The sequence below is a fragment of the Thamnophis sirtalis genome, unplaced genomic scaffold, assembly GCF_051295495.1.
Source record: "Thamnophis sirtalis isolate CommonGarterSnake01/CBP01778 unplaced genomic scaffold, rThaSir2_p1.2 scaffold_3, whole genome shotgun sequence".
In the NCBI taxonomy this organism is placed as follows: Eukaryota; Metazoa; Chordata; class Lepidosauria; order Squamata; family Natricidae; genus Thamnophis; species Thamnophis sirtalis.
The window spans coordinates 151,194,539-151,215,754 of NW_028261383.1; the positions used below are offsets into that span (position 1 = coordinate 151,194,539).

General features: G+C 39.6%; 1 protein-coding gene across 1 annotated transcript; it reads right to left on the minus strand.

The window, feature by feature from the left end:
• Nucleotides 1-12,055: 12,055 nt before the first annotated feature.
• On the minus strand, nt 12,056-17,080 carry LOC106553158 (aquaporin-5-like). Its single transcript, XM_087708262.1, has 4 exons — nt 16,547-17,080; nt 15,491-15,655; nt 13,932-14,015; nt 12,056-12,244 (listed from the first exon to the last, which is right to left on the minus strand). Exons 1-4 carry the CDS (start codon nt 17,078-17,080, stop codon nt 12,056-12,058), a joined length of 972 nt encoding a protein of 323 aa, XP_087564388.1.
• Nucleotides 17,081-21,216: the final 4,136 nt, after the last annotated feature.

Here is a 21,216-nt window from a genome sequence, read left to right on the forward strand (position 1 = left end):
ATAAAATTTTTATTTTCAGACAAACACAAACACACAAAACATATAACATAAAAACCTCTTCAACTGCATACAGTGTGTCGATTGGTTACAATGGCTTTCTGTGTTCTTTCCATAGTCATCACTTGAGCTTTATCAAAATTCACATATTGTCAATCAAATATCTTTGTATACATTATTATTATACTTCATTTGTTTGATTATCACCATTGTTTCTCCATTTTAAACAAGGTATTCTTAATATGTATCCATTTATATTATAATGATTCATTATATCATCTTCAATATATTCAATAATAAAGAATTTTTATATCCTATTCTAAACCATTCTATTATTTTAACATTGATAACATTCTCTAATAATTTTCAATTCCGTTTTTTCCATTATTAGTATCATCAATCTAATATACATGTATACAAATTGTTATAATTGTTAAACATCCATTAAGCATAGCTATTATTACATCCTTTTTATATGAAACATATTAAATTTGAAGTAAATTTATGTTATGGCATTTTATTACATCATCCTGAAATCATCCAATTATATTACATCTTTATATTCTATTCTATATAGAATTATTTATCTTTTATAAAAAGGTTTTTCAACATCATCTCCATCATCCTCACTTACAGTTTGTATAAAATTTCATATTATCAATCTAGTATATATAAATGCTTTATTATCATTATTAATCATTTATTTGGCTATAGCTATTATTACTTTGTCTTATACATAGTACTCAAAATTTAACTACATTTAACTAAATTTTATTGTGACATTTCATTTCATCCTGTATCCTTCCAGAAATAGTGCAGTCCAATATCATTTGCCACTTGTAGAATCTGTATTCTAATTGTTTTCTTGATAAGTCTTATGTGGACATCTCTTGACAACTTGTTATTCATTGCATATCTTATAAAGATTCAAAATCCTCTATCTGTTCCTTTCATCAGCTTGACTTTTGTTATCGCTGGTGCTTCTGCCGAAATTACTCTCATTGTTTCTGCCAATTTTTCTCCCCTTTCTTCATCTATATTTTAACATCTGAGATAGAGTTCCAGTTCATCGATCTCTCCTTTCCATATTTCGCACTTATCATTTCCCTCCACTCTCGATTTGCTGTCAGTGTCAACAATTTTCTTATCACTTTCATATGTCTGTGTGGTTTTTTGAACTCTGTCCTCAAATTTCATCGTTGTTTTATAAGTATTCTCAACTCTTCCCTCTGTACTTTCTGTATTTTGATCTATAATTTCAAATCTCTTTTCAATTCTCTCTGTGATTATTAAGACTTTTTGAATTTCTAGCATAATTCTTTGCAATGTTAGTCCCTTTTCTTCTTCATATTGGGCCATTTTTCCAGGTCATAAACACTGCCACGAAAACATCCAAGACTTTCCCTAGATTTCAAACAAATTCAGTAAAGTTTTTCAGGTCAAAGCTTTCTCTTTCCTTCAAAGAAACACCTGTATAAACATTTTCCACTGACCCTTTCAGTAAACAAAGGCAATAGCTTTGTATTATCAGATGTTGCCAAGCCTCTAGCCTCTAGATGGCAGTGTTACATCCTTTCCCTCTGTTTTTGCCTCTCTTTCTAAGCTCTGAACTCCGGAAGAGAAGAAACAAAAGGATCTGGCCAAGCCTTCCGAGGAAAGAAACTTTTAATCCACAAATACAAATAATGGAAAAAGTATAGAGGAAGAAGGGGGAAAAAAGACCAATTCAGTTTAAAAGTAAGAGGCATTTGTAAAATGTCCATCCATAGAAAACAAACAAAATTAAAGTGAAAAATACAACATGATAGTTTTAAACCAGGGTTATTTCGCCGCTTACTTCCTTTTGTCTTCAATTTTATTTTAACTAAGTCTTTTGGGTTTTCTCTTCTCTAATAATAAGGATTTTTCTCACCATTTTGACACACTGTCTCTCCTGTTCTGCTTCCGTTTCAGGGGACTGTCCCAACCTTCTTCAGCCATTTTGACTGCTTCTCTTGTAGTTGGCAAAAAGAGCTTTCTCCTGGATCGATCAGGGACTTTGCAATGTCCCTGAGATCAGCAGGACATGCTCTTCTCTATCACCGTTCCTTCAGAATGGTTTAGATCCAAAAATGACCGTCCAGCAACAGAGATATCGACAGCAATCCTGGAGCCCCAAGATTGCATGTTGTGTCATTGTGACATCAAGTACCACCGCTGAATTAAGTAGGATGTTTTAGCAATACATAGAATTTTTCAAATTCTTGAAATCATCAACAAGTGAAATAGACTTGAATTGCACCCCACAAGCTAGAGCAAAATTCACTTCTATTGCATACTTCATCAACAGAATATTATTTTCAAGCCCAACAGCCATAATTTCTGAATAAATCAAGGAATGAACTTATTCCAGGGTGTTGGGTCTTGATGTCATTTAAGTATTTTTATAAAGTCTTGAAATGAAATTGACAAAAAATGTGGGGAACAATTGGAGAAAAATCAATAGTAGTGGCATTAGAAGATGAGAATCTCATATATCTTTTAAGGAAAAAAGCTGAAAAATTTCAGTTGAACTCTAACTTATTCCTCAGCTCAGCGCTAACATATCCATCCACTCAATACAATTTACTTTGACTGTCCACAGCGCTTCAAGTTACAGACAGAAATGATTTGTATGATCTTTTTGGGGGGAGGGAACTTGGATTGCAAAGCAGTTGTGGTGAAATCAGTGGTTTTTTTGATAAGGATCATAAGCAGGAAAGATTTTCAGACATTGTTTAAATATAAAAAGAGATGATGGTTTTCTGCTGAGAGGCCTGGAAAGGTTCTTCCATCAGATGAGACTTAGCAGTATGCAAAGAGGAAGAGAGAAAAAGGTGAGATAGGTAAATAGAGAAATATCAATAAAACATAAGGAGCCTAAAAAGAGCTGGAATCAGCTGGAAAAAAACAACTGTATTCGACAAATTGCAGAAATAGTACTATAAAAATAAATTCAGTGAAAGTAGAAAAGGAAAAAAAAGGATCAAACTAAGAAATTTGGATGAGGTCCAAAAGAGCTGGAGATGAGAGAAGCAACTCTGAAATCTATTATAACCATTGAAGCAAAATAAAATAAGAGAGTTGTTTTCTTTTTAAAAAAAAACTATGTTAATTTTGACTATTGGGGCAGCATGAAGAACAGCTCTGTCTACAGATATCAAATTGACTCATTTCAGCTTCTGATCATAAATATATTAGGTTCATATTCTCTTATTTTGGAGAGAGAGAGGGGGAGGGAGGGAGCGAGCGAGCTCTCCTCCAATTTCTGAGTTTTTTGTATCCACAAACCCCTAATACTGTACATATATATTTATTTTAATTTAGTTTAGTTTTAATGCATTGTTATATTAAGCTGCCCATAATCCAGTAAAATAATAGCTGTAGCAAAAGAAAGCAAAGGTAGTTCAATAGTAATAAATGGCTTGAGTGTAAAGTCGAAACAACTGGAGCATCACTTGAACACCCTGGACATTGACAAAATCAGCACCAGTCAATTGCAAAAGGCAGCTTTACTTGGAAAAGCTTACATACATTGGGCAATGATACCTTTAATACCCTCAAACCACATCTGCCTATTGCATTTCCTTGGGAAGGACATATTAGGTGGATAAAATCCAGTCTAAACATCTGGCTGTGTGACAAACTATAAAAAAAATCTGCACATTTTATATACATTCTTTCTAAGGGAGTTATGCTACTTTACACAAACTCCCTTTCATATATGTTTTAGAGCTTGCTATGGAATCCCTGGTGCTTACAGACATTTTATTACCTGACTAGGACATGCCTGCTGTCCCTGGATCCATAGTTCAACTAGGATTACCATCGCTAGCTAATGTTAGATGGTATCAAAAAGCCAGGATTGAACTCCATAGCCCATATTTTTTCCTGGGCCAGAGTGAAGTGAGAGCATCTCTGTGTGCATGTTTGTATACATACATACATACATACATACATACAGTACGTACATACATACATACATACATACATACATACATACATACATACATACATAAATATCAGTGATGGGTTCGGGCTGGTATGGCCTGTTACGGCTGTACCCGTAGTAATCGGGAGCAGCAATCACCATACCAGTACGGTGGCTCGTTTGGCCCATCTGCCTGCCTGCATTCTATACCTATTTTTGAAGCAACTGGGCTAATTGCTCCTGCGCGCATAGCGTGTGGTGCCTGCGCAACCTCCGATGAGCAGCTGGGTGTCACAGGGGTGGTGTTGGAGTGCGCATTAGCATGTCCGTTGTGTGCACTAACCAACCACGAGCAGCGTACCGGTAGCGACGGTAGGAGCAACCCACCACTGATACACACACACACACAAACACACATCTGTGTGTCTATGGTTGGGAGAGCTGCAAAGGGGAAGAAGGCACCTTGTCACATTGAGGGAACTTTTGTGTGTGGGTACACAGTTTGATCCAGGAGCTGAGAGTAAATTTGGTACAGAGTTGCCTTTAGTAGTTAATTCTCCCTTTCTCTTGCAACTGGAAAAAGCCCAGCTGAGATGGAGAGATTGGTTTTCCTTCTCCGGCCAAGAAGGTGGCAAGAAGGAGAACAATGGGAAAGGGGCAAAGGATCTTCTACAACATCTGACTTTACAAGACTGATGAATATCCTGGGAATAAGAACACAGAATCATAAGGCTGCAAGGGTCTACTAGTCCAATCCCTTGCTCAAGGAAGGAACCTTATGTCATCCCAGTCAAATGTTTGTCAAGTCCATTTATGCATTTCAATTAATTAATTTAAAATAATCATTAAAGCATGTCGGGTGTCTATTTTTCTCCCCTTCAAGCAATGATAGATTCTTTTATTTATTGGCAAGTCAGAAGACTGGTTATCGGAGTGGGATAGGAGTTGGCAGTGGGGATAGCAAATTTATGCTGGTTCAACTTTATAAACTAAAGCATGGATTAATCACATATTCACTCAGCAGTGAGTAAAGTCCCCTTTTCTGTCTCTTGCAGCAAAAGTAACACTTTTTGTGTCCCTATCAAGGCCACTATAAATTCTAGGCTAATATATGCAACTCACAATGGGGACTGTGACATTGAAAATTATATAACTTATATATAAATAATAGGAAATGGATACAAAATGACTCAAATGCAATAAAGGTTGTTATACATAGAATATACAGAATGTTATATATAGAATGAAGAAAAAAGGTGTATAAAATAATATAAATGCACATGTATATAAAGTTAGTTGGACAAGACTTATATGTACAGATAAAAGAATCACCAGATATGTAAAAGAAGTGTAATGTGTTGCAAAGATGTGATGTTTGCATAAATAAAATAAAACGTTTTTAAAAAAAAAAGAAAATTCTATAACTTTTCACCATTTAAATGGCCACAAGATTCCAGACAAGCAGTTTTAATAGCAAATAAAACTAGGACAGCTGCCCAGCAGATTTGATAGCTCTATATTAATTTAACGTGGTTAGCCATCAATGGCTAAGATGCTGAGCTTGTCGATCAGAAGGTCAGCAGTTCAGCGGTTCAAATCCCTAGCGCCGTGTAACGGAGTGAGTTCCCCTTACTTGTCCCAGCTTCTGCCAACCTAGCAGTTTGAAAACATGTAAAAATGCAAGTAGAAAAATAGGGACCACCTTTGGTGGGAAGGTAACAGCGTTCCGTGCACCTTTGGTGTTCAATTAGGTCAGTCACATGACCACGGAGACATCTTTGGACAGTGCTGGCTCTTCGGCTTTAAAACAGAGATGAGCACTGCCCCCTGGAGTCAGAAATGACTAGCACATATGTACCAGGGGAATCTTTACCTTTATTAATTTAAGATCATCTTTAAGATTATCTTTTTTGCATGTTGGTGCAGGAAGTGTGAACTATGCATATGCATGGAAGAATTTAGATCAAATGGATTCATGTCCTCTTTTCTTTAATTTATTCACATAAACAAAGCTAGGAAATCAGGAAATGTGCAATAAATGAGATGTCAACCTGATTTTAATCAACCATTCAAAATTAGTTACTACATGAATCACTTATGGCAATTAACAATCAACTAAACATGAGAGCAACAGAGAGAACATACCTGAATAAGAAAACATTTTCAAACCAGTGTCAAAAGCAGACTTAAAATGATTTTTAAATTTTTTTTAAAAAAAACTTATTGAAAAAAGTTTAAAACTTAATTTTTGGCTGGTAAGGTATCACAGCCTGGGTTTATTTTATGTTATGTTCTTGAAATCATTTGATATTGTATTATTTTCAAATATAATACCTTTGATTTTACTTGTTATCATTGTTTTGCTTTCATTTTCATTATGTTCAGAATTTTTTTATTGTTCTTAAAAGTATGACTGCAATCAGAATTCTAGTAGTGGTGACTACAAGATTTGGAGGGCACCATGCTAATGAAAAATGCAGAGGTTGCTGAAAAAAGACATTGCTGATTAGAACCCTGGACAAATATATTGCCACTTTTTAAAAAAAAGGATCCTGTAATTATTGTCAGAAGGGCAAGACTACATAAGGCAGAAAAGGTATCCTGCAATATTACTTTCTATGATATTGTTCCCCAGTTGTAACAAAACCAAGGATAGCAATAGCATTTGGACTTATATACTGCTTTTCAGTGCTTTACAGTCCTCTCTAAGAGGTTTACAGAGCCAGCCTATTTCCCCCAACAATCTGGATCCTCATTTTACCCACCTTGGAAGGATGGGAGGCTGAGTCAACCTTGAGTCTGGTGAGATTTGAATTGCCAAATGGCAGGCAGCTGGCAGTCAACAGAAGTAGCCTGCAGTACTGAACTCTCATCACTGCACCATCATGGCTCATAGCTCATAGAAGAATAGGCAACCTTCTATCCTCCAGAGCTTTGGACCTCAACTCCCATTAAAGGATCATGAAAATTTCACTCCAAAATCTGGTGCTCTGCCTGTCTGCTCCTGTAAACACAATTCTGATATATGTTTACCCAGAGAACATCCCAATCTGAACATTGAGGCACACAGCAGTGCAGCTGAACATGGCAATCCTAAATTTCTTTATTAATTCTCACATAGCCAAATGGGACTTTCTCATAAGGAGGTGAGAGGAGCATAGGTAGATCATGAATCCCAGCTTGCACAGAATACTGTGAGCATGCCTGTGGTAAATGTGGGTTCTGGTTGTTCATATGGCATTCTGACAAAATGTGCCCATTTCTGTTCTTAATATTAGCAGGTATGTTTCATGTGGAGCAAATAGTTTGGCAAATAGTGAAGACCATAAAGCAGGAGTATCCAAACTTGGCAACCTTAAGATTTGTGGACTTCAACTTCCAAAGTTCTGGGAGTTGAAGTCCACCATTTCAATGTTGGCCAAGATTGGACATCTCTGCCATAAATGGGAACATAAGCAAAGACCAGCACTGTTAATTGCACTTGGAAGCTAATACCAATGTGTTCCCCTGCTGAAACCAGACTGAAATGGTTCAAGTTAATTTGTTTCCGGGTTCTCTAAAGCTGCAACGTGACTATTTTCCCACCTATTCTAAAAAGAGAAGGTTGGAGACAAAGCTGAAAATTATCCAAAGAGACAGGTCCAATAGTGACTTCTTTGGGGGGGAGAATTGGTACCTCTTTAAGAGATGGCAGAACCACCTACTCCTCAAGGATGAATCTACTGCCACCGGGACCCAATCACATATATTTCACTAACCTCCTGGATCTAAAACACAGGTGGTCAAGAAAATTGTGTTCTTCACCAGGACTAACAAACTCATTTCAGATAACCTAACCAAACTGGGTCTCAGTCATCTTCATGGGACCTCAGGACTGAAGTGTAACTTGAAGTGAATCCAAGTACCTTTAGGCAACAGAGGTCTAACATATTCCTTCTCAGTGGAATTGCAGGTGAAATTTTGATTCCACCTTTACAAACAAGAGATATCTTTTAATAGATATCCTTCCTGGATAGTACAGGAAGTGCAGTACTGGATGACTATCTATGGACATCATAAGAGAAGTACTGCCCTTACTACTTTTCTGTAGACCTTAATAGCAGCTCTAGGTTGTCCTTGGTTGGGTTTACTTCTCGTGGTCCACCAATAACAGGCATTTCTTCTCCTATTTCATCTCCCTTTGTAAGCTGAAGGAAGCCCCAGGGTTCATGAGAGGAGAGAGTCAGCCTAGTGTAATCAAGGCCTCAGCCACACTTTCATTTCAAGTGATGACTAAGGTCTTAGTTGAACTTTTCCCTCAGATCTTCAGGGACATCCCAAGCATTTTCTGGAACTCTTCCCGAGGCATCTTAAGTGGAAATCAGATACTAGCCTAATTATAATATGGGAATAATGGTGATCTCCCTCAATTCCAGATACTGCCGCCGGTGCCCAAACAAGGAAAACAGATTAGGCATGTGACCAACGTTATGTGATGAGTCCTCAATAACCTGGATCAGACATAAGGTTGACATGGTGGCCATGAAATTCCAAGCTACCTCAACTCCACCCCCAGATTGTACCTCAAACAATATAGAAAAATTGAGAAATTCTATTGCCAATCTAGCCATGTCAAAATGTTCAGGTAGGTGCACTGTAATGCAGTGGGGGAGGGATGATGATATAGCAGCAACTATCTTAACGGGTCCCTAGAGCCCAACCTAAGAAACAGGGTCTCATATACAATTATCCCAAATGACAATGGCTATTACACCCAGGTTCCTGCCTGATACTGTTCCCCAAACCAAAACAGGCACATCTCTGACAGGGTTACTCCCCACTCCGACCCTCCAGATCAGGGGTGGGTTCTAGCAGGCACTTCTGCCTGGTTCGCTCATGTGCGCACTTTGCATGCACACACACACACACTTGATGTGCCTTGCATGTGCATGCGGAGTACAATTAAAATTGTTCTGCACATGGGCAGAACTGAAAAACAAGATTGTGGCACCAATGGTGCTAACTGGGGAACCAGTTTGGGGGCATGGCAGGCCTGGGTCACTGCCAGTTCCAGTGACACAGGCCACCAAACCATTACTGGTTCAGCCGGATTGGTTCGAACTGGTAGGAACCCACCACTGCTCCAGATCCCATGACTGTACCCCACGTCAATCTTCTCCTCTATGATTTAACCGCAGATGAGAGAGACCTTATTATAAACAAATTTTATTTTGATCAAAGCTAATTGCCAAGCAAAGTACAGTGCTCTTTAATTCAGGGTGGATTCAATCTTCATATCCTCATGCTGACACAAGATTTCAAGTAAAGATAAAATCAATTGAATATGGAAATTTCTCCTTAAGTGAAACAGCATAACAATGATGGGAAAAGAGTTTCCTTAAACCAACTTCCTTTGTGTTGCGATAGATGTGCAGATGCAGAAATGGATTTTGTAAGAGTTAGCCAATCTTTTCTAGTGAAAGCTGCACTCGTGTTTCAGATTTAAGTTTGGAGAACTTGTAGGATGTCCTGAATACAGACACTGGGTGGTATTTTAGCTATTATTTCTCTCAGACTGAACTGGTTCAAAAACTGTAAACTTTTCCTGAGCTTGTCAATTGGAACGCTTACAGTGTTCAAGATCTGAGCACCGTGTGTTGGGGTGAGCCCCCCCCCTTATTTGCCCCAGCTCCTGCAAACCTGCAGTTTGAAAACATGCAAATGTGAATAGATAAATAGGTACCACTTCAGTGGGAAGGTAATAGCATTCTATATGCCTCAGCATATAGTCATGCTGGCCACATGACCATGGAAGTATCTTCGGACCAACGCTGGCTCCCTCAGCTAAGAAACTGAGATGAGCACAGTCCCCTACAGTCAGACTGTTAGAATAGATAGCCTTTGGTTTCTCTCTCTCTCTCTCTCTCTCTCTCTCTCTCTCTCTCTCCCTCTCCCTCTCTCTCCCTCTCCCTCCCTTCCTCCCTCCTCTCTCCCTCCCTCCCCCCTCTCTCTTTGCAATTTTTTTTGGCTTTTTCATTGCTTTTATAATTTTTTGTTAATTTATAAAAATGCAGAATGGTATAGAAATTGTTTAAATGAACATGAAAATGATTCCTAAACTATTCAAGACATAAAAGGATCACCAAACATGAGGATTGTAATAACATTTTATTTGTATTATCAGCCAATGTTTTATGTCAAAAAGGCTCTCAACATGATATATATATATATATATAAAGCAAGGGAAAAACAATACTCATTTCAACTCATTTATTTTTAATAAATGATCACTTTCTGGGTTATTAACAACAATATTATTTAAGAGAATGTACATCTAGTACAACATTAACTTTCTATATTACATACCCCACCACTGCTGCCTGATTAATTCTACAACCCAGAGAAGAATTTGAGCCACAGATTTGAAGTGGAAATGCTTACAAATTAATGGAGCTCAGAGAGAGGATATGGAAACTTTGAGATGGAAGTGGCCTCTTCCTTCACAGCGTGAACCTAACTTCTTCCTCTCCAGTGCAGTGCCAAGTCTTTGACCAGAATATTGTCACAGGGGCTTTTCAGGAATATGAGGCTTGACGGACATCTCTTCTCAGGATGGTAAGGTAAGTATCACTCCACAAAAGTTTCCAAGTTACATGTGTGAAGTATAGTTCATGGGGTGATTCTCCTGACCAGAGGGATCTGAAATTGGCAGAGGGTTAGTAGTTCTTTTTAAGAGAGCTAATCATAGTACAATAGAGATACAACTTGCCCAAATGCACACGCATGCACACGGGACAGCCACGTTTTAGAGAGCCCCGAAACTGTATTCTCATGATCTTTCAGTCCAACCAAGACTGAGAACCACATAACAACATTTGCCAGTTACCATACTAATTATCGAAGAGTTGTGCAAACGACATAACTCGCAGGAACCCCTTTTGCGACCTTCTGACAAGCCAGATTTACTCAACAGCCATGTTACTAACTTAACAACTGCAACTGCAGTGATTAATTTAACCACCTGTGGTAACCTGTGGTAAGAAAAGTCGTAAAAAAAGGGCAAAATTCACTTAAAATTTTTTCAGCGACAGAAATTTTGGACTCAATTGTAGTTGTAAGTCGAGGACTACCTGTAGAATGCAGGGCTGATCTGATGTTTTGCTCTCTGAGGTGGATAGATGCTCCCAATTTGAGAAGCCAATAGGACAATTTAAAGGGTCCCAGGAAGCACAATTATGGACACACTACTGTTTTTCAAAAGTACCTGAGTGGAATCTCTATCAGTGCTCAACCCAACAAGGTAGGAACCAAGTCAGACATAACCGTAAACATTGAGCTGATGTCTTTGACGCTCAAGGCAGGGAAAAGGAAGTCCATAGAGTCAAAAGGATGAGAGGAAAAGGACTAGGTTTTAAACCCTGGCATAAATATAAGGCTTGATTTCTATATACTGCTTATATGTTGGTTTGTTCCATTGGGGCAGCTAGTGTCCACCTAAATGGACAGCCATGAAATCATTGGGCTGGTTAGCCTATGTTCTTCTTAGAGCACCTGTGGAGTCCCCCCCCCCCATTTGATCCTGCAGTCAATGTAGGCAGTGATTTCTAGAAGCAGCTGGCAAATTTTAGATAAGGAAGGTAGGTAGACGCAGATCTTATTGATCAGATATATCGACAAGTAGGACTTGTCCATGGATGGGGCAGGGGGTGGGTGGGCAGAATTATAATAAATCTGGGCTGGCAGGCCAAGGAAACCAAAGACTCTAACCCTCCTGATGCAGTAGTTATAAACCATTTTAACTAGAAGCAATGCCAATGTTCATACATACACACATAAGCATCAACTCTGGTCTCTATCTATATAAAGCAGATAACATTTATGAGCAATGGCAATCATGGCAGATCCTTTTATTAAACTGGCTTGCCAGTTTAACTCCAGTTTAGCCTGGAGTTAAATCCCATGTCTGCTTGTGGTGGACTAAGTAGGCATGGCATTAGATTAGACTTTAATTAAGGAACACCTTAATTTATTCTTTTTCTTGCAATGGTAAGACATTGTTTCTCTGTGTTCTGCATAATAAGAAAGGGTGGTGGGTAGTGAAGCCATTCACACAGAATTTGATATCATCACTCATGCACACTCACTGTTCCAGCGTGAGTCAGCCCTATTTCCTGGTGGCTGCTGCAGATTATCTTCACAGGGAAAGAAACCTTTAAAAATAGCCAGTCTCTCCTCCTTGCTCAGTCTCTGGGGACATAGGACGTAGTTGTAAATTATAGCAGCCAGAACAGCCCCTAGGAAAGGTGCTATCCAGAAGATCTGTAGAAAGAAGCAAATGAAAAGCAGCTTTGAAGAATGCAAAAACGTTGCTTTCTCAGGCTAGAATCCTTTGTAATACCTTGGTTTAGATGTTCCATTGCTAGACAAACCACCAAGAAACTGCTGCAGTCCTCCTTCTGATTTTCATATTCTACTTATAGAACAGATTTCATGCTTAGCTAATACTTGGCTGAATAAGCAAGCAGAATATATTTATGAAGTCCTTGGATGGGGGTTTTTTTTTGGGGGGGAGGGAGCAACATTTCATTATCAAGCTAGGTAACATCATCAGTGTTAGTAGGGAGTGGGGTCTGCCCTGTCCATGTTGGTAGGAGTGGTCTTAGTGGTTCCTTGGTAATATATTTGCTTCTCTGAATCAACCATTTAAAACATGAAGACTTGTAAACGTGATACACTTGAAATGCTGACATCTTCAAAGCAAAATTTAGATCATACCATGTTTCCCTGAAAATAAGACAGGGTCTTATTTTCTTTTGACCCCTGAAATAAGCCCTTGGCCTTATTTTCATGGAGATCTTATTATTTTTGAGGTGCAGGGGGCGGTGAGCGTGGTCACCTCAGGGCTGCTGCTGAATTGCAATATTTTCAGGGGAGGGCTTATTTTAGCACATGCGCTCAAAAGCCTGATTGGGCTTCTTATCCGGGGAGGTCTTATTTTCAGGGAAACAGAGTAGAAATCGAATCAGACTCACTGTATAGCACAGGTCCAGTCTTGACCCTTTGCCACTGCTTGGACAAGTCCGTGCAGTTTTCTTGGCAACATTTTTGGAAGCGGTTTGCCTTTACCTCCTTCCTCAGACTGTCTAAGGACTGAGAGAGAGGGTCTAGCCAAAATCACTTAACTGTCTTTGTACCCAAGGTAGAATTTGAACTCATGGTTTCTAGCTTCATAGCTTAACCATTATACTAAATTGGCTCTCAGTATATGATTAGGAGTGTTATTTCTTGGAGCAAAGGCAGGCAGGGCACTACAATAGCTCATAAGGGCCATTGCGGATCAGCATTATTTGTCTGAAGGCCTGTCTAAAAATGAAGAACCGTAAGACAACAAAGCAGAATGAAACTGCCTGTCTTCGGGGAGTTGATTGAATACTGTTTATACACGGGTGACTTGAAAGTTTCCTCCACCATGGTGGGTGCATCGGATATCTGCTGAAATAGCAATTATTTCTAAGTATTAGCTTGCAAATATTATACATACTGGTGTCTCTCTACCAGTTGTGTACTTGCTTATTTTTGATGACAGCTCCCCATTCCTATAACTCAATTTTAGAGCAAAACCTAGATTATCCAAGATGAGTCTTTCTCACAAATTGATTAGGCCTCTGGTGCTAGTAAGTGATGAAAATCTGTTCGTTCAGGCCCAGAGACCTTGAAATAGAACTCTGATAGCCTTAGATTGGTAAATAGTTACTAAACTTGTATGCTACTGGCTCTCAACAATTCAGGGCCCTCTAAGGCTCTGCTTTAGTCTTCATTACAGATTAGGATATTCAACCTTGCCACTGTTTGCAAAATCTTCAAATGTAAATCAGGGTTAAGACTCTTGACAAATAGAGTACCTAATGGATGGAGCTATGATGGAAGTTTGGTGTGAAGGAAGTTTATGTGATCTAGGCTAACAATTGAAGATCTGGCCTGACAGAGTCCACAAAGGGAATCTTACCCAGTGAAAAGGACCGAATGTCCCCAGTATGACAGCAGGGGCAAAGGATCTTGCTGGATTTGTGGAGCAGCCAGTATAATAAATCTGTTAAAGGAAGAAAAGGCATTAGTTTAGATTGGTGGTAGTCTTCTGCCAGGAGATTAAAGTAATGTTTCCCAATGTCTAGACTTCAACTCCCAGAATTCCACAGTTTGCTGAACCATTGCTAAGAATTCTGGAAGCTGAAGTCCACATATCTCAAAGCTGCTCAGCTTGAAAAACATTTGACTTCAAATATTCTATTCATGGGGACCTTTTCTCTTACTTTATCCCCCATCCTGCACAATTTATTATTGTCCCCTTTGTGGAGATTCTTTGCCTCATTTAGATAAACATCACTGTCGGGATATTTCCCATTGCAACAACATTTGTATATAAGTTATCTACAGACACTTCCTTGAGTTTTCTCCTGTAGGTATAAATTTGGGATGATCTTGATATTTGGCATCCAGCACTACTTCCTTTCAGTACAACAGTGGAAGCTGTGTTGATCCCTATTAGAAACATGTAAGGTTGCCATGTATGCACCAGTATAGGGAATAGCTCCCTGTATGAAGGGATCCCATATAAGGGAGCAGAGGATTATATGCCAAATCCAGTTAAAGACTGCATTATGAAGGTGAATTATTTATTTATAGGAGCATCAAGACAGCAGACTGGGCAGATCCATGAGGCATCTGGTTATAATCACCCACATTATGTGAGTGGTTTTGAAATTCTATTGAAAATATCAAAAGTATTTCTAAATTTGCATGCATCCATATAAATTAGAACCTGCCCTCACTTGGCCTGCTTGTTAATGCTTTCCTTAATATTGCACGCATTACAATGTCACACATTTGTAAATATAATACGAAAGACGGAAACAAAATTATCATTTCAGCATACATGTTTATTCAGTTAGATACACATTCCAACTCTTAAGAATGTTGTGGAAATTGAGGGGAAAAGATCGTCCTGCAAATAAATCCAAATACAATTAACTACTGTTTGCAGAGATTCACCTCTGCACTTTAATAACAATATTAAAGCAGACCTATTATGCATGGTTTATCTGAATCAACGGTGTTGGTTATATCGATTTTTGAACGGAATTGTTTTGACACTAATTAAGGATGTCAGAAACACTCTGAGAAATTTTATCAGCTGAGTTGAAACATCTGTGGCTTCTCAAATTTGCTCAGTGTTTAGTTTCTACAAGTTTTTCTTTCACCAAATTTGAATCCGAACTCATCTAGAGTCTCTCAAAAAGCATTTGGCCTTCTACTCACCCTCCTCAAGTTAAGCATTGTTTAAAAAACAAATAAACAAATCAACTTTTGATAACCTTGAAATACCACATTATAAAAACAAAATCAAACAAGTCAACACAAGGAGTGATCCCTTCCCCCTTATTCTCACAAAATCTTACCAACTCCTTTCCTTCATCTTACTCTAATGGGGAGATGTCTTCTACTGTGTTTCCTACAAGTGAATCCTTTTGCTTAATAACTTGTAAAGAATAAAATGAAGGGACTCACCCCGATAAGGTGAGCCATAGCGACAGCCAGGCCGATAGACAATGCTGCATAACTTCTGCTCTCTCTCCTGCGCTTATCGTTTACAGAGAAGATGCACATAACCACGGAAAAGGTTAGAATGAGTTCAACCACAAAGGCTTCGCCTGCAGTTACCTCTTTAGGGACCTGCCAAAGTTTCAGAAAGGAGAGTTAAGGGGGAAAGAAACACAGGCACAACACAAACAACTTGTTACGGTGTCCTTGTAAATTCCCCACCAACACAGTCTTGATGTTGTCTTCCCAAAGATATGTTACTAGGAAATAAACTCCATTGCATCGGAAGAGGAAACCTCAATTCCACCCCCTTTGGCTTCAGGTTTTGTTATGTATGTGGAATTCTTCAGTAATTGTTGTAGAGGTAGCACACTTTTTCAGATGAAGGAATTTCCCCAAGTGTGAGTGGCCGGCTGCTGATTCAATCATAGGAAGACCATGGAGGGCTACTCATGAGGGCATCTCAGCAGTGGTAGCCTCTCTTCCTTGCCACTGCAGGGCCATCTCTGTCTAGAGACTTTCAAAGGTAGTCAGTTCCTTTGCTTGGGTCTTCTTTAATTAAACCTCACAATGCCTCTGTTCCCTCCTGTTGTCCCACAAGGAGATTTCAAAGACAACAACTTCTAATGCAAGTACCGTATACTGGCTTTACACATAAAGGTTCTACACAACAATTATGCATAATAATTTGTCATTCTTCTTTTTAAAGGAACACATTTCACAGCCTAAATACACCTCAACTCTAAATGGTCTCAACAAGACCAGATTGATGCTTCTGTTGTGGGAAGTTGCTTCAGAAAGGTATTTTGGAAAATTGGATCCTGCTAGAACCACACCCCATTACCCTTTGGTTAATTCCTTAGGAGAGCACCCAGATAATCATATCATAGGGTCTTTTGGCAAAGTCAGAGGAACTCTTAAAGAATTGCCTGTTTGGCTTATGTTCATTCACTGACCCAAAGCAATAAGTTGGGAGTTATGCACACAAGCTTCTTTCAGATTAATTGACAAAGAAAGACTTACATGATTGGCAAAGAGTGTTGAGCGGATCTCTCCGGGTGTCACCGCATAGATGATTCCTGTACCAGCAAGGGCTCCCAGCACCTGTAGGATCATATAAAATACAAAGCGGACGATGGAGATCTGGTTCCCCACAAAGTAGGCAAGGGTGACAGCTGGGTTGATATGTGCACCGCTGATAGGACCAAAGATATGAACCATGGTTGCGACGGTTAGTCCGAAAGCCAAAGAAATTTGGAGAACATTAGGTTGTTCCATGGGCCACTTGAAGGATGCGCCCAAGGCAATGCAGAGAAAGATTGCAGTTCCTACAAATTCACTTAGAATAGCCCAGGCAAATTTGGGGCTCAGAATCTCTGCTTGTCTTTCGGTAGTAGCCATGGCTGGTGCAGTAGACACCGAGTGGGTGTTAACATGGAACTTGTAGGCACCACGAGCTGGGAGTAAATTTGCTGGGCCATGCTGCATGCATTTATAGAGAGAAAGGGATGGGTTTAGCCAAGTGTAGGTGGGGCCAAAGAGAAACCTGTCAGTCATCCTGAGGATAATTTTGGAATCAGGACTACTGTATTTCGAGGTTAAAATATCCCAAACAATTTCCCTAGCTAATGAGAAAGCTCTAAAGATTGTGGGAAGAGGTGGCATTCCTCCCAAAGCATTAGCCTATTTTTGAAAAGTCTTTTAGAATGATTTCAGAGCATTCATAACATCATAGCATTATAGGACTGGAAGGGACCTTGGTGGTCTTGAAGCAAATAAGACGGTTCAATGTCTTTCTTTTCATTCTCGTTCTCTGAAAAGTGGGAGTTCTCATATTTTATTTTTTAACATGCAAGTAAATGCAACGGTATGCATTTAGATGGAGCGTATAAAGCTTTGTCTGCTGTAGCAGGAGTCCCCAACCACCAGTCCGTGGGCTGGCACCGGTCTGTGGGATGCCACAAACCGAGCCACCCAAACAAGCACGGCCCCATCTGCGGGATGCAGGCAGCATGCGAAACCACACCCCCTCCGGTCTGCAGAAAAGCCTCTCTCCATGGAACCAGTCCCTGGTACCCAAAAGATTTGGGGCCTCTGTGCTATAGGACGAAGCTCTCATATGTCCTTATCAATGGGGTGATCTTGGAGGAACTTACTACAGATTCATGGGGCTGTCACAGGTCCATGTGACATCCCCAGTTCATTTTGGTTTCTTCCTGGCATAGCTGAGGCTGTAGAAGAGAAAGCCACTTGAGCTGAGGACCCTCATGATTAGAGTTGAGGAGAGGGTTCAAAACATCCTTGTTTACTCAGGCCTTCTAATTGAATCCATCATTTTCATAAGTCTAGCTGTTTTAGACCTTTAATTATATGCTTTAATATGCATCCTGTAATTGCACTGATTGTTTGTTTATATGGTATTTCAGTAGTTTTTATTCATTTTCTGAAAGGTGTGCTAAGCCTTTAAGGAAATGAGCAGTACAGGCATATTTTAAACAAACAAACAAGATGTTGTACACAGTGTGTAACTTGTGCTGCACATTCACCAGCAGAAATTTTGGGATGAAAAACAGAAGGTTTTGTAGGCAGGGACTACTGTTTTTCTATTCAGTATATGTTTCATCTCTTTTCTGCTGATCTGAAGTTATCTTGCCTTCCACTGCTTTGGGCTATATTGCATTCTAGAGTCACAGATGCCATTCAGAATAATACCAAGTATTATGCTAATAGCAATCATATTTCCCTATGTGATGATGTCACAAAATCTATTCAGATTGTGGCCAGATTTTTTACTGGTTTCTAAGAATGAGCTATGTGTCTTTCATTTTCATAGTCTTCATTATTCAAACAGGGTGGATGATGCATGTATGGGGCAGAAATGTTTGCCAAACCTACTTGTATAAACAGCATTTCATAAGGTCCTATTTAAACATTTTTGTTCACAGACTTGAGGCACTGAATAGATCAAAAGGACCCTTTAGTACCATGATGGCGAACCTATGGCATGCGGGCCGGAAGTGGCATGCAGAGACATTTCTCTGGGCACACCAGCCATCGCCCACTGCTCTTCCGGGTTCTGGCGTGCACGTGTGCGCTGGCCAGCTGGTCTTTTCGTGTGTGGGAGCGCTGGAAACCGGAAGGTGTGCTGGGAAGCTGAGTTTCTGGTTTCCAGTGCACACTGGCCATCATACTATCATGTCTCCCCTGGTCCTTCTCTTCACTAGACTAGCCATGCCCAGTTCCTGCAACTGTTCATCATATGTTTTAGCCTCCATTGCCCTAATCATCTTGGTTTCTTTTCTCTGCACTTTTTTTCTAGAGTCTCCACATCTTTTTTGTAGTGTGGTGAACAAAACTGGATGCAGTACTATAGATGTGGTCTTACTAAGGCTTTATAGAGTGGTATTGGAAGAGTCCTTGGAGATCTTCAAATCCAAACTTCTGCTCAAGCAGGAGGGTCTAGACCAAGGGTGTCAAACTCACGTCGTCATAGTGGCGTCATGTGACATAGCAGGACTTTTACCCTCTTCGCTAAATCAGGTTTGGGCGTGGCCAGCATGTGACGCATCTGGCCCGTGGACCGTGAGTTTGACAGCCCTAATCTAGACCATTTCAGACAAATGATTGTCCAATGTCTTCTTAAAAACCTCCAGTGTTGGAACACCTACAACAGTGGTGGGTTCCTACTGGTTCGGACTGGTTCAGCCGAACCGGTAGTGGATTGGTGACCTGAGTCACTGGAACTGGCAGTGCCCCAGGCCTGCCATGCCCTTGAACCAGTTCTCTGGGTGGCACCATAGGCTCCGCCATCTTGTTTTTTGCTTCTGCACATGTGCAGAGCCATTTTTGTTGCACTGCACATGCATGTGCAGCGTGCAAAAAGCGCACGCGTGGGGCGACAAGCAAACCGGCAGTAGTAACTGCCAGAATCCACACCTGACCCACAAGTTCTGGAGGCAAGTTGCTCCATTGATTAATTGTTCTCATTTTCAGGAAAACAGTCTCACTAGAATACTGTAGGATGAATGGAGAATTAAATCAAGTGAATCCTCTTTTTTCATATTTCATTCAGACAAATACCCAAAGGAATGACAGGCATGAAACAGAATTGCATTAGTGTGAATGTTCTTTTTAGCATTGGGTATGGATGGAATTTGATGTGCTGCCCACCAGGATTTCAAGTGGGTACTAAGAACCATGCTTGTGTTAACATTCAGTCATTAAATTTTAATTTACTGGCTTTTATGAATCCCTAACTCTGTGTAATGGAGTGAGCTCCCATTACTGCCAACCTAGCAGTTCAAAAGAATGTAAAAATGGAAGTAGAAAAATAGGAACCATCTTTGGTGGGAAGGTAACAGCGTTCGATGAGCCTTCGGCATTTAGTTATGCTGGTCACATGACCATGGACACATCTTCGGACAGCGCTGGCTCTTTGGCTTTGAAATGGAGATGAGCATCGCCCCCTAGAGTCAGGAACGATTAGCACATATGTGCAAGGGGAACCTTTACTTTTACCTTATGAATCTTTAATAAACTAAATGCATAAAAGAAGATTTCAGGGGAGAGGGAAATAAAGAGGAAAATGAAAATGAATCCTGAAATAGAAACATAAAACATAAAACTATTTCACAGCCTACTTTGGAAAGGAAATTTATAGAATGTTCACTCATCCAAATGCAACCCACTATCTAAGCTCTACTGAAATGAATTGTTCGGCCAGTTTGTTCTCAGAAATGATGTTTAAAAAATATTGCTATCTAGGATCAGCTGCTACCTCAGTTCTCACCGAAGGCTTAAAATCAAGCCAGAAGAAGAAGCTAAGATAGCTCAACTGCCACATCTGCTTTTACCAGTCGTCTTACAGTCTATTGGTGCCTCCGAGTCAGTCCTGGCTTAGACAAGATCATGATGTTTTCTTGGCAAGGTTATAAAAGTGGTTTGCTATATCATTTCAGAATATATTCACCTATATCTCTTTTCCTTTCTATTTTTTAAATGTGCATTTTTTTTAAAAAAATTACAATTTAAATACAGGTAGTCCTCGACTTACAACAGTTCATTTAGTGACCATTCAAAGTGACAACGGTACTGAAAAAAAGTGACTTAGGACTGTTTTCTACACTTGGGACGTTTGCAGCATCCCCATTGTCACATGATCAAAATTCAGACGCTTGGGCACTGGTTCATACTTATAACCGTTGCAGCATCCCAGAGTCACATGACACCTTTTGCGGCCTTCTGACAAGCAAAGTCGATCAGGAATCCAGATTCACTTAACTGGGCTACTAACTTATCAACTGCAGTGATTCACTTAACAACTGTGACAAAAATGTTGTAAAATGTGGCAAAACTCACTTAACAAATTCTCACTTAACAACATAAATTTTGGGCTCAATTATGGTTGTAAATTGAGGACTACCTGTACTTGTTATTACTGGGTTTTTTTTAATGTACATTGCTCAGAGATTTGTGACTGAGTGGTTGATCAATGGAAGGAAGGAATAAATGAATGAATGTAATATCTCTCTTCCCCCATTCCCTTGCCCCATCTTTACATTTCTAAACATATTTATTCCCAAAGTATTTTTATTTATTTATTTATTCAATTTCTAGATCCGCCTTTCAATCCAATTACAGTGGTAACTTGAAACCCGACTGCTTTGAAACTTGTCAAATTTGGTAGTCGATGC

Coding starts and splice junctions, on each gene's coding strand:
- LOC106553158 (XM_087708262.1), bottom strand. CDS start 17,080: ATGACTGACAGGTTTCTCTTTGGCCCCACCTACACTTGGCTAAACCCA. Junction 15,656..16,546: donor CAACACTCTTTGCCAATCAT/GTAAGTCTTTCT, acceptor AAACTTTGGCAG/GTCCCTAAAGAGGTAACTGC. Junction 12,245..13,931: donor CATTCGGTCCTTTTCACTGG/GTAAGATTCCCT, acceptor TTCTTTCTACAG/ATCTTCTGGATAGCACCTTT.